The sequence below is a fragment of the Pelmatolapia mariae genome, linkage group LG4, assembly GCF_036321145.2.
Source record: "Pelmatolapia mariae isolate MD_Pm_ZW linkage group LG4, Pm_UMD_F_2, whole genome shotgun sequence".
Classification (NCBI taxonomy): domain Eukaryota; kingdom Metazoa; phylum Chordata; class Actinopteri; order Cichliformes; family Cichlidae; genus Pelmatolapia; species Pelmatolapia mariae.
The window spans coordinates 20,902,426-20,917,160 of record NC_086230.1 but is presented as its reverse complement, the minus strand read 5'-3'; the positions used below and the strand labels follow the sequence as shown (position 1 = coordinate 20,917,160).

At 40.8% G+C, this 14,735-nt stretch overlaps 1 protein-coding gene across 4 annotated transcripts in view; it reads left to right on the top strand.

The window, feature by feature from the left end:
• Positions 1-14,735, top strand: part of prkar1b (protein kinase, cAMP-dependent, regulatory, type I, beta) — a 65,487-nt gene that overhangs the window by 15,435 nt on the left and 35,317 nt on the right. For all 4 annotated transcript variants that reach the window (XM_063471838.1, XM_063471839.1, XM_063471843.1 and 1 more), the window contains one exon: positions 2,778-2,869. In XM_063471838.1, coding sequence (XP_063327908.1) covers positions 2,778-2,869 — 92 coding nt within the window. The remainder of the gene's footprint in view (positions 1-2,777; positions 2,870-14,735) is intronic.

Sequence of the window (14,735 nt, the reverse complement as noted above, 5' to 3'; positions counted from 1 at the left end):
GAACAATGAATACCGTTCAGTCAGATGTTGCAGGAATCAAGAATTAAGGTTAGGTGGGGTTTATTATTATTTTTTAATACACACTAGTGTAATCAATAACATTGAAGTTGTTTATTTTCATTCATTTAACACCCACCAAGAAATAGAACATTTCACCAGTGTTAAAGAGGCTAAACGGTGCAATTTTACAAACATTAGTGAAGAGACTTGGAGTTAATTTATTTGCAGCAAAATACTCTGTGTGAGTCATCTACATCAGTACAGATGCTGAGTACCCAGACTTAATAGCACCTTAAGTATATTAACATTCATACCGAAATCTGGGTTAATGTAGCAGGTGGATTTCTGAGACAAGATTTTTATTTTTCATTTTTTTGTGAATGCTAATAAATCTAAAAGTCAAAATCTTCTTCAGATGATGGCTGATGGTTTTGGGATCACATTTCACCACTACTGAATTTTTCTCTCTCCACATGGACTGTTCATCTGCATGCAATCAAAACTTGCTCATGCACGACTTGTTTAATATAACTGAGAGTGGAAGTGGGAACCAGAAAGCTTCCAATTTGTACAGAGATTATGCAGAAAATAGACTTGATTCATACTTAGATTTACTTTGTATCACTGGTAAACACAGTGTGGTTAACAGGTAAAGAGGAAGAGAAAGTTCAGTAGTTGTTTTCTCTTTGTGGACAACAAGAGTTCAAGTTATCAGTCCTCTTACAAACTGCCGTGTATCCATTCCTCCATAATTTATTGAAGCTGGAAGAAAGGATGCTCTTGTGCCAGAAACTGTAACTCACCATTACACACAGAGACGCACACACTGTTATACACACACACACACACACACACACGCACGCACGCACACACACACACACACACACACGCACACACACACACAAGCACACACACACCGTTACACACACACACACACACACAGTTACACACACACACACTCACACACACCGTTACACACACACACACACTTTAAGTGGTGTAACATTACCGTGCTTGTTCAGTTGTAATTAACTTGACACGCCAATAATTGCTGGGTAATGACATAACGGCACGAGCCCCCATCACCACACTGTAATCGCATGCCCAATGGAGCATGCAGTGTGTGTGTTTGTGTGTATGTGTGTATCAGGTGTGTGCAAACACCCACACATGGCTCTGAGGTCTATACCAGACTCTACAGACATGTGTCATGGCAAAAAGCCTGCCTGCATCTCCAGCCTCGTTTTCTTTACACATCCACATCACATCAAATCCGCATCAGTAGCGTGTACAAAAAAACTAAACAAAGAAAAGACTTTGTGCCGTTACAACTTAGCCTAACACAACAAATCCACCAGAGAAAAGTGAATTTTTGTGTATTTCTTCTTCTGTATTTCTGGCCATTTATGTGCAGTAAGGTGCCATACACACAACACCGAACACACACAGACTCAAAGCCTGTAATACACGCTTACAAATTCCTACATAAATATTTCTATCAGTATTCCAGTGTAAAAAGTAACAGGTGATTTATTAGACAGTGTCAGTTAGCGAACTATGCTCACCTGATTAAAATTGTTTTTGTGTGATATCATTCTTAACAAATTATAAGGTCTGCCAACTTGGCCTGGAGATTGTGTTATGAGAATTGAATTGCGTGTTTCACCGCTAACATCACAGTGCATGTTGATTTTGTTAAAAAAAAAAAATCAAACGGCTCTGAAGGAGGAAGGTGTTTTTGTGTTTGCAGCTGATAATTGCTTGCAGGTGTAAATGACTGAACACCAGAGATCCATCTTTTTCTATCTGCCTTCACCTAAATTGTTTGCTAGGACTGAATGATAATTTCTTTCCATTACATTCGAAATGTTAAGGCAGTTAAGCTTTTGGAGTGCAAATGCATCCAGCCGACTGGTAACAGGCTGTGTGCCGTGACACTGGCTGATCTTCTGGGTGACGGAGCTGGAGATGGATCGGAGGCTGACCTAAAATCGGTGTCCACTTCCAACTGCATTTTCCAGGCCTGACCAGCCTGTTTCTCTTTCTGCCCACTAAGTAGCCAGTTCTAGTTCTAAAATTTGGGTACTTTTTAGTTTGTGTGTGATGTGGTTCTGTGCGTATTTGTGTGCATATTGTGAACAGCACAGTGCGGCTGTCTTCATGTGGAGACATCTGTTGCATTAACTTAATTACAGCTTACCCCCTCCTCTCTCCCACGACAAGAGGGACACACACACACACACACACACACACACACACACACACACACACACACACACACACACACACACATCACTCCCTCATATTTATATAAGAAAAATTGTCTTTTTGTCTTACTTTTTGCCATTTATGCTCTACAGTTAAATGAGCATTAGGACATCCTAGAAGAGAGCTATAAAGACGGACTTCTCTCTCCAGCTGCTTTGTTGTGTCTCCAGACTTTACCATTCCATTTTTTTGCGAACACACACACCACAGAGTCTGGGACATGAAAATGCATGTTTTATGAATGAGTTCAGGGCTTTGGTGAATTTTTAAGGCCCGTGTGACATTTTGAGTGCAATCCTTGAACAGATGGGCTTCCCCAAAAATACACAGATGCACGTGTGGGATATTCCTTTCAGAGTTTGCCAGCACTCTGGTCTTTAATTACTTAATTTACTGAGCTTTTGAAGTGGGTTCTGCTTTTTGTTTGTGCTGGTTTGTTTCATGTGTCCACCTGCATGGTGTTGTTATAGCACACATTCATGTGCTGCCTCTTTCTTTTGCCTTCACAGGTGATTCCAAAAGACTACAAGACCATGACTGCCTTGGCCAAGGCCATCTCCAAGAATGTCCTCTTCGCTCACCTGGATGACAATGAGAGAAGGTACAAAATCTTTCTGTTTGCCCAACATGTGATTCTAGCGACCCAGATGTGTGTTTGAGGTCTGAATGCTTGTTTTTAGGCTGATAAAATCATAAAGAGGCCATTGTTTCAGTCGGGTCTTATGCCCTTGTGGCCACTATGTGCCAGTGTTGTCTGCATCTCATCACCTAAACAGCGGAACATGGACAGATGTGGAAGAGAAGGGGGTGCCGTTATGGGTGGGTAAGGGGCGACTGGATGTGCCTGTGTAGGCTGTGTTTCATTGTGTTGTCGGTTGCCATGGTAACCGATGTGAGTATCCGTATCATGTTGCGTATATGGGTGGAGTTGCACAGACACAGTGCTCAGTAATCAACGATTCTCCATAGTTGTCTTAAAGAAAAAGAAAGATGCCAGTTTTCTTCTGTCTCCCCCCATTTTATTTTTTTACCATCTGCTCCTACTCAGTGTTATTTCACATTCCCCCTCTCTTCAGACGCCCTCTCACCATCCTTCCATCTGTCCCATATCTGCAGTTCATGGGCTGGGTTTGGCTCAGACAGGGGACGGGGTGTTGTGGGAAAGGGTTTCAGGTGGCCGGCGGGCAGACTCGCCAGGAGGAATAGTGTTTCATTGGCGGGGAGAATCCATTATGTCCCATGAAGAGGAAACACCGAAGCTTTCCTGTTGGCTAAAGAGAGCACAGGCCAAACCCAAAACACAGTTTTTCCACTCTTTCGTCAGCTGACAATTTACCATGCTGCCTTGGCACAGGCACACAGACCTCTGATTGCACGTCAGTGACTCTGAAGGAGCCTCTAGGTGGGCGCAACATGTGATGGAAGTGGACAGTTTGAAAAACCATGCCCATGGGTGGCTGATGTGGCAGATTAAAGTTACAACAGAAAAGAAATATCTGGCAGCAGACCATACCCATCAGGTTTTAATATACTTAAAGCCTTCTTTCCATGCAAAGCAATGTAATGGCATTGTCATCAGCCCATGAAACCATGCATGATGCAGAATTTATTTGACTGGCTGTCATGTTTGCTGTCTCAATATACACAGCAAGCTTAAACCATTAATGGTGTGCACACAGGAATTTGTTGTTGTGGGATTTGTGGGTGAATATGCAGCAGTGTCTCGGCAAATGAAAACCTTGTTGGATTTGCTAGATTTTGCAAGGACATGGCAGTTAGCTGGTTTTGTCTGCCCCTAACTTTCTATCCTAGTTGCTTTTACACTGTCCATTCCTCAATTCTGCTCTTCCTCACTCTTCACTTACAGCCAATGATGCTGGACCACTGGCTGGTGGCTTGGTCGCATTGCAGTTGCATTGCGGTTGTTGTGCCTGGAGTGCCGCTGACAGAAATGTGTTGATCTATGCCCAATGTGGTCTTGCAGCATTAATGAAACGCTGCGCAAAGCAAGCAGAAGGCCTGCACACATGACTTGGTCACTTTAGAGTACACTGCAAGTTCTCATTGGTAAGGTTTGTCATAAAATCGTGCCAAATCTTTGAGCTCATCCTCAATCATCTACCAGACGACTATACATTCCTTTACAAACAGGCATCAAAGCATAAAATCAAGTTAAACTGAACTTCAGAGTGAAGAATATTTTTTGCTTGTTTGTGCCTTCTGTTGTTGGCATTGATGGAGTGACAGTAAAGTACATCACCCTCGCTTGATGTGCCAGAACTGCCTTGGACTGACGCAGATTAGCAGATGGAGTCCGACTACATCGCCCCCTCTCTGCCTCTCACTCTGTCTTTCTAGCTCTCCTTTCGTTCTGCAAACAGCTGTCCATTTGGTTTATCAGACATTGAGCCATTCATGCACATATGGTCTAATGGGGTAGGAAAACTGGGGAAATATACAAATACTGAAGTTATGTGTCTGTTTTTGACCTGATGCCGTATTTCTCATCATCACGATGTATCAGGTCGTGTAATATTACAGCGAGGGCTATGCATGTGAAATGTTTTTTCCTTTCATTTTTTTACAATTATTTTCTTGATCTTAAGTGTTTTTTTTATTTTATTTTGTGCAATAATTTCCTTGAGACCTCCATGAAATGGAGGTGAGCGTGTGAGCGGCACAGAGCAGAGAGAAAAAAAGAGGTGCTGATAGCAGTGTGTGTGTTTGTGTGTGTGTGTGTGTGTGTGTGTGTCAAGGAAACAACTTGTGTGATTAGTCACTCAGCAGTTATGTAAGCCGAACACCACACAATTTGTTCCCCCATTAGCACTATATTATGCTATCATCCCCTTCAGTAATGAGTAAAACCAAAAACAATGAAGCCCTCTTTGTTTTTCGCTGCTCTCTCCAGTGCTCTCTTTTTTTCCTCTCATCGCTTTTTTTGTGGCCAATTTTCCCCTTGTTGTCTTGTCCTCCTTCATCCTGTCTCTCATCCATTATCTGTCTCATATAACTTTCTAGAAATTCAGTGAGACTGTGCTGAGCCCTGTAAGCACGTCACTTTTAATAAGCTTAGTAACAGACACTTGTAGACAGGGCTGTTTTATGCCTTGTACTTTTTATTCCCTTGTTTCCTTTTAAAATGATTGTCTCTATAGCAGTTAAGCACACATATGGTGCTTTAAAAAAAAAGTCTTTTCCATTTCATTTTACAGAGTGTAGCCAGAAACAGTGAAAAATATGTTTTGTGTATGCTGTATGCATTAAAACATTAGACATTTGTGTTTAGTTAATGATCATATATCATGCCACTTTCTGACTTTTCTCAGATTCTATATTACTGAATAGACTAGAAGCTTATGTGTACGTATGCACACCGATTAAGATAAAGGTTATCTGATTGTATTAGATTTATAAGCATTATAACTCATGCGTTTTCATTTTTTTGTTTTTTTTCTCCACCAGTGACGCTAGTCTATTTGTTTTTTGCTGGGGCTGAGATGGGTCTGTATAATTACAGGAATGAGCCAGACAGGAGGACAATGATGCAGCAGGGCATCTTGGGACAAGAAAAATATTACTTAAACTGAAACGGAGCCAGGTTGTGGTCAGCATTCTGGTTATATCCTGTTTTGTAAATGTCTGCTTCCTCAGCTTTCATTCCAAGCTTTTTAAAGATGTCAGGGTAATGCGTGTTTGTGTGTCTGCTGTTCAGGGGTATTCACGAAGAATGGCAAGAGAAAAGATATTTGTCTTGTCTCTTTTCAGCTTGTCTGGCAGAAGGACCAATGAGACATCCATCCATAATTCAGACAAATTGCTTCTCCTCCTACAGAATTTAATCAAACTTGCACACAGTAATTACCTAATGGGTGTTTAGTCAAAGCTGTGCTCAAAGTTAAGATCACATTTGTTGTTTTCCAGGCAATAACCTGTGAATTATGACGGATGTCATGAGCCAGATGAGCTACTACGTCACTGACATTCTGGTTTTAAAATTGCCGAAGTGCAGAGCTCCCCGACCACATGTAAAGGGAGAAAAGGAAATACTGAAGCATTAAAGGGGAAGAGACATGTCATTGGCTCTTTTTGCTCTTACTGCTCTACAATCATGAGATAGCTTTTTTTTTTTGGACTTTGCATGATTCACAGTGCATAATAATCCTTATTTTTACTGTACAGAGTCTTGATCCTCCTCTGTCTGAAACAACCTGTTATAGCTCCTAAATGCCATACTCCTATTCTTCTGATTGGCTGCCACTCTCAAACCGAAGATTTGAACATTATGTGCACAAGACTGCTGTCTTCATGGAGCTGACCATATTAAAGATATTCCCCTCTTTGACAGCGTAAAGAAAATTATTATTATCACCATTTTAAAAAGTAGTCAGAAACTAAAGGTTTAGAGGGAAGTTTGAGCTTCTGCCTTAGAGGGAATTAGTTATACATTGTTTGACCTCATTATTTGAAACTTTAGATGATCGTATTAAACATGGCTAACTGTATGTCGAATACAGAAAAGTTTAATACAGTAGATCCACTTTAAACCAAAACAACCGAATTTAGTATTAATACGTTATTTTAGATTAAATACGTGTAATTCTTTAAATAAACTACACAGAAAGTTGGAAAATGGTACCAGGTTTAGGCAAAGACACACACATGTGCATAACCCGGCTCACAAACTCCACCATCACTGCAAAAACTGACAGGCTTTACATTATTATGAGAAACATACACACACACACAGACACATCGACATTCACACACACGTGTTACAAGTGCATTCTCCAGCATGCATGTGAGAATGTTTTTCCAGTGTGTCTGCTCCAGCTGGGAGCATGGACTCTTTGATTAACACGCTATTCCATATGTCAGCCTTCATGACCTCAAAGTTTTTGAGTTGCACCAGCCATGTGTTTGTGCGGTGCATGCAGTCCATCTTTCCTCAGATGCCTGGAAAAGGAGCCATAACAGGTTTTGCGGCCTCACAGATTTTTACACATGAAAACATTTCTGTGTTATTAAATAGGGGATTTAAAGAGAAATACACACTTTTCTTGCATTTTCATCATTGAAATTTTATATTTATGCTCATCTTCTAAGGGGTCTAAGTTCTGTTTAAAAGTCAGGGAACAGTTTTGAAGATACTTCTGCTTCTTTAAATTTCACCTTAATAATAGCATGCACTTGAGCTGCCTGGACTCAGAAAACTGCATAACCTGAAAATGTGTGTTGTCACAGCCTGATTTGAGAGTGTTTCCAAGGGCTTATTGTCATGTCAAGGGTGCTTTGCTTTCGCTTTCCTGAAGTGCCCCATGCGTCTGAGGCCATGTGGCTATAGAGGAAAGTCCACGCTGGCAAATCACAGGTCACACGTGCAGTTATCCAACTCCTGAAGATCCCAGAAACACTCCTCGATTTGAATTGTTTTGCAGTGTTTCACACTTTCCTTCATGTTTGTCTTCTTACATTTACCCTTTTGTTAATTCCAGAAATCTCAAAACCGGATTCATCAATACACACTGCCTTTTTCCCCTCCTAAGAAGAGGTTTCCACACTGCTACTAATTCTTGAAAGGTTTATCACCCAAGTGTCATATAGGCAACCTTATCTTATTTTGTAATTTTAGCTTGAAAATTACAAAACAATTCTCATCTTTCAAGAACTATTTGAATTTTCTCCCTCGCCCAAAATGATTGAGGGGTAAAATAATGTGAAGCACACATGATAAAATGTAGGCGCAGCTGATTTTTCTGTCTGTATTCACACAGCAACGCCTTGTGAATGCTTTGTGCTACCGTGAAACACTGAAAATCCCCATGAAGCTCGCCTTCTCTTCTTACTGAAACTGTTTGATTTTTGTCTCTAGTACAAAAAGGAGTAAAGAAGTTACAGTTATTTAAAGAGCACTTGTAAAATAAGCCCGCTGCTGGGCCGATTGATGAGTAGTAGTAACAGTAGTTAAAATAAGTTCAAACATTTTTTTTGATGATTTAATGATCTTATGATTTTATTTGATAAATTCTATGTTTGGTGTGTGGTAACATCTACTTTGTCTTTCTTCATCTTACTTTTTTTTCTTTTGTATTGTTGTGCATATATAAAATTTGAATGTTAAATATATTTATTTCTTGTCTAAATAAATGTAACGTTAGTCTAATTCTGAGAAACACCCTTTTTGTGTGAAATAACAGCATAGGTCTTATAGCATGGCTCCCGCTATCAAAATGCAGCTTTTTGCTAGAAACATCTTAATTTAGCTTTGTACTCTGCTTTAACCCCCTGAAATATTATTAGCAGTGTTTGGGAGCACCAAGAGACCAATTCTAAATGAGTGCCACCTTTGAGGAGTGGATCCAAGCCACCTGAGGGTAATGAACTAACGCTGCTATGACAGATTTTTTTTTTAATACAGTGTCAGAATGTTGACCTCACTGTACATATAGCATTCATGTGAAACACCTGTCTGAATGAAGTACAAAGTCAGGAATGCTTTGTTGCTGATAAAAATGAGTATCTTCTATGTGCTTATCTCTTTGACCTTGGCTGGTCTCTAAAGTAATGTCTAAACCTCTGTCACGTTGCTGCCAGCTAGCTCATGGTCAGACCCCTCTATTTGCTACCCATTAGGTACCATAATGACCTCATACACAAGATAAGCAAGGAACAGGTGTATGGTTTCACATTATAGTCAGTCAAACCAGGCCATGTCAGTGCTGGAGCTGTATTGAGTGAAACTATCATCTTATCTTACTATCTACGTCTGATTATTGTGTTTTGGTTTCAGCTAATTTACAGCACTCAGATTAGAATATTTTTCAGATTACATGTTTAAATAGGAAAATATCAGGTTTGATAAGAGAATCAGGTCATACTTTCTTTTGCACCAATTTGGATATGGTCTCAGCCCCTCAAGATTACACCGCTTGTATATGCATGTGCCAGTACAGTGTGCATGTAAATACAGCCTGTTTATCCAGGTGTGCCCTCATTTGCCAGCCTATCTTCCCAACACTTCCTCCAGCTAAATGCCCATTGTGAGGCAGTCTTTTAATATAGTAAATCAAAGCACTGTTGGCTATTTAAACAAGTTTTTCTTATCACACTTCCTCCTGAAGAGATGTGATTTGAAATGAGCTTTTTGATAGCAATGAGCCATTTATGTGTTAATGTTGGCCCGTTTTTTTTCAGGGTTTGTTTTTTTTTTTGTTTTTTTTGCACACCTGGTTAAACGACCTTGATGACCTCCCACTTTCCTGTGTATAAGAACAACAATTAAGAGAAATCACATTAATTCTTAAAGGGGTATCTCAGGAACGCCTTTTATATTTCCCTTTACACAAACAAAACACACACAAATAGACTCATCAGGTTGTCTACTCCTGCCCACCTCCATTAGTGCAATGCCCTCATACCACAAAATGCTCTCACGGGGACAGTGCACATAGTAGAAACCACGCTCTCTTACTATCCACATAAATAGTCTGGCAGGGATGAGGACACCCTGTTTATCCCATTTCTTTAGCTGACTTGGCATGGTTTGTAGTATTTTAAAATAACATTGCCATCTGCTAACAGGAGTTGTTAAATCTTCTCAGGTCAGGATCTGAATGTAATTCAAGCAAAAGCTGCTCTTTATCTCTGATAAATAGAGAACCAGAAACTTAGAAAAAAAAAAACCTCAAAATGATACTCCAGAACTAAAACTGGTTTACTTCTAACCACAAGAAGCACAACATGCACAACAACAAAACAATAGCAGTTAAAATTTAAGGTTACAATGGGGGGAGAGCAGGGTTATAAAGAGGTGGTGCTTACCTCATCCTGCCTGCTTTAATCCTCAAATTAACTAGTTGAGTAATGAGTTGATGAAGTGACTCATTAGATGGCCTTTGGCCCTTAAACCCTGACCTCTGCACCTTCCCAACCAGCCCCTGCTGATGGACAGGGAACATCTTTAGTCTACGGGCAGTCTTTTTCTTTGTGTTGTGTGTGTGTGTGTGTGTGTGTGTGTGTGTGTGTGTGTGTGTGTGTGTGTGTGTGTGTGTGTGTGTATGAGAGAAAGAGAGACTCTTTGTGAAGTGAAAAAACTAACAGATAAATTAGCGAGCAACAGAAAACTTAAACATATAAACAAGAGCGGAGGGAAAGGCACTAAAAGGGCCTCAGGGAGCTCTGTCTCCTCTTGTGTTCCAGCGGAAGTTTATTTAAGGCCCGTGTGAATGGACAAAGCAACGGAGAGGATGCAAGAGGAGATAATGTACTGTCTGACCTAATCAGATGATCATAACTGTCATCATCATATCTGATAGCTCAGCTGATCTGATGTGGAAATTGGGCTTTGTGCTACAGTGCGTTAATATCTGTTATACACGAAAGATGTTTCTAAAATTACAAAGGGTGTTTTGCTAAGATGTGACACACAATTCATCTACACAGTTCTTACATGAGCATCCACTTAGTGAAGCTGAGTATGTTGTTACCACATTGCAGCCCCTAGGGGGTGTTTTTGCCACACAGAGATAAAAGAGGTAATAACAATCATTGGGCTCATTGTTTTTTTTCCTCGGACAGATACACTTGTTGCACTGGAAACATACAAGATGTGTGTCTGCCTATATGCATGCACACTTGTATTAGGTGACCCCAGCAGACTTCCGGGCAGTGTAGGGTAAACAGGATGTAGAATAAAGGGCTAAGTGGATGACTATGTGGGAGTCTTCTCACACCCAAATCTCTTTTTCTCAAGATTTTAGGACTATTGAGGAAGTATCCCATTGACTTTGTGTGTCTTTTCCCATGATTGTGAGGACGTGTCTCTTTGTGTGTTCGGGTGAAGAAAAGTGAGGATGTTTGACTGTGTCTATGATTTGTATTTTATGGTGGGCAGTACACAGCGTGAACAAATTAGCAGGTTTGTGTTGTGTGCTGTTTAGTCTGTTTGTTTGAATGTGTTTGTATTTCTTCTTGTTGGTCCCCTCATTGACACTCTGTGTGTCTTTATGCTTGTTTTCCCTGAGAGCCTGGTGGTCTTCCGTTTTCCCCCCTTTTTCAGAATTCACTACTTTCTCTGTCTTTACGTTTTTCTCTTCCTGTTTTGCTCCCTCTCTCAGTCATGCAGGCTCATTCGCATCTTCTTCTACACTCACATCCACTCCCTCCCCCACATTCATGTGTAGTCTTCTATCTGTCCCCTGCATGGCTTTGTGCTGCTCCCACAATACCAGAGGCCAGGCGATGAGGTCACTCACCACAGGAGACCTGCAGGCCTGACTGAACCCCAACCTTCCCCACCACCATCCAACCCTTAGCGAACTAGCAGGCTAGTCTCACCTCCCCCAGCATATCACATCTTTGCTTCAGCTGAGGCAACTTCACCTTTACGCCCATACAAATAACAGTGCACACACTAAAACATATCGTTCGTAGGAAGTCCATATCAGCCAGGCTTTTTGTTTGCATGCTAGTGCAGATAAACATCCAGCTATGCACGTCAGAAAGTGCACACATGCATGCACAAACACAGTTAAACACAGTCATCCGCACAGAAAGCTGGAAACTTCTGTCCTCTCTCATACTCTCTCTGTCTCCCCAACCTTTCCCTTGCTGCCTCTTCCAACCCGGCATCTCTCTCCATCCTTCACTTCATCCAATTCTCATCAAATTCTTCATAAAGTAGTGAGTAATAGAGTAGTAATGGTGTCTAGAGGCCGTTTAGAAAGCTGTGTTCCCTCCAAGATGTACCCCAGAGTCTGTGCAGGACTGTTTTCCAACTCGCATAATTCTTCTCTGCCCTTTCATCTGCTTATACCATCACTGTGAGGATGTTTGTATGAGTGAATTTGCCTGTATGTCTTTTGTGTGTTTGCAGGTGTGTGGAGTTTTTGTGTGCATGTACGTAATGATTTAAACAAAAAACAAAACAAACAAATTTGGTCTGTGCATTTGTGTTTCTTTTCATGCGTGAATGCATACTTCATATCCATGTTTGTGCTGGAGTAAAGTAAAACAGTTATATTTTGGACCTGAGCATCAGCTACATCAAATGTCCACAGTGGAAGAAGCAAGGAGTCGTTTGCAGTGTCTCTATACGAAATTAGGCTCATAAGTGGTGAAGAGGACCAAAGAAGTTGGCACTTTTAGGCCTCTGTGTGTATACCATAATGATTAACAGTACCTAAGGTCATTTATTATTGTGCACAGTGTCAGGTTTCATTTCATGTGAACACATTCGTAGGGTAAAAGTGGGCTTGTGGATGTCACTGTAGCAAGTGCTTGCCCCTGCTGTGTGGACATGATGTTCCTGCAACCCTTCAGTGCCTTTATAGCTCAGCCATTCCCAAAATACTGCCCACACACTGACCACCACATTGTGACAGAGCAGCCCAGCGCCTTACAGAAGAGGCTCAGTTGGCCCATGGCCTCCTATTGTATACATCCCGTCTGCTTTGTCTATGCTAGTGCGATAGATTCCAGTGCACAGGAACAGACAACAGTCTTGTTATAGTGTGTTAATTCTCCCATGACCTCTTCATTGGTTTGATGGTGTCACTCTCTTTGAGTTTTATTTAGACTAGAGGCGCTTGGCCCATTTGCATGCTTGATAAGCTACAGTATGGGACATCTCATAGAGGTTGTTTAGCATAATTTAGGCCACAGTACAGTGGTTTATCTTTAAATATTTTCCTCTAATGATTTAAGATCAAAGAACAGAGCTATCAAGCGGGTTATCATGGTTGCTCAGTTAAATGTGTCAAAATTGCTTTTTTGTACACAGTGAGTACTTGAAAAGATCTGTTGCATGTCATCAATTTACAGCTTGCAAGACTGTATCATGTATTGCAGTGTAAGGGCAGAAATGAAGACAAATCTGTATGTGCAGTCCTGTAAAAACCTAAGCAATTCCCATGATTCAGTAACTTTTAGAACTACCTTTAGCAGCAGTAACTTGATGCAACTGTTTTCTGTATGACTTTTTTAGTCTCTTACATTATTTTTGCCCACTCTTCTTTACAACATTGCCTCAATTCATTGAGGTTTGTGGGCATTCGTTCATGCAGAGGTCTCTTGCTACCGCATTTCAGTCCAGATGAGGTTTGAACTTTTAACTGTGCCATTTCAACATCATGATTTTTTCTTTTTTTAGCCAAAATTATGTGATATCCTGTTGCATCACCCAATTTTGGCTTTAGCCGTCATATTTGACTCTACAATACTTTGGTATACAGAAGAGTTAGTGGTCAAATCAGTGACTGCAAGGTGCTCAGGTCCTGTGGCTGCAAAACAAGCCCATATTATCACTCCTCCACCACTGTGCTTTCTGTGGTTCAAAGTGTTTGTGCTGATATGCTGTGTTTGGTTTTTGCCAAACCTGATGCTGTGTATTATGATCAGATTATCTCAATTTTGGTCTTGTCTGTCCAAACGACATTGTTCCAGAAGTTTTGCAGCTTTACAAACACAAGTTCTGCTGCAATGTTCTTTTTAGAGAGAGGAGGCTTTCTCTTGGACATCCTCCAAACAGGCCATACTTGTTCAGTCTCTCTCTAATTGTACTGAGGCCTGTAGAGTCTGAGATGGGGCTCTTGGGATTTTTGCAGTTTCTCTTAGCTTTGCACGGTCTGACATTTTACTGGGACGTCCACTCCTGGGAAGATTATGGTGCACACCTGAATGCTCCAGCACAGCAAACTGCCAAAATGTCTGCTTTTATGGAGGTGCTCACATTTGCTGATGAACAGTTAATGACGTGCATTTGATTAACAGCATCTGGCTGCTACTTAGCGTGTTTATTCCCATGGAAGCAGTAACAGTGTACTTACAGCTTTGCATAGAGTTTAAAAACTTTCTTTTTCACATGATTTTATTTGAGAGAGAGGAAGAGAAGGAGAGAAACAGAGTATATCCATTCCTAATACAGGAAAAACACTGATAATAAAAACTGAGAATGGTTCATACAATTTTCAGGACAGAATCCTAAACTGACAAATGTATTTATTTTTTAAATTGTTGATGTCAGCATCTACTCTCTCTCACTTTTGGGTTCCTTTAGTGTTGATAAATTCTAGGTTGAAAGAACATTTTGTATCTACTCCCTTGAATTTGGTGTTTTGATAGCCAGAATGCTTCAAGCCAGAGAAGTTGGAATATTAATTTAGGGCATTAAGTAGAGTGCAGAAGAAACCCAATTTCAGCTGCTCCCGTATTCACAAGGGGTCGCCACAGTGGGTCGCTCCACATGTTTGATTTGGCAGATTTTTACACCAGATGCTCTTCCTGCCACAAAACCAAAGGGATTTGTGTCTCCTCCCAGGATTGAAATGGGGACCTTTTGCTTGGTAGGCAGATGTGTGAACCACTACACTGCAGTGCTACTACCAAGTGGAGGATATCAAGGATAATGAGTATTTCTGATTACACATGATTTCCCTATTTGAAAGGTTTAGTGAAAGAAAATGTGGTTC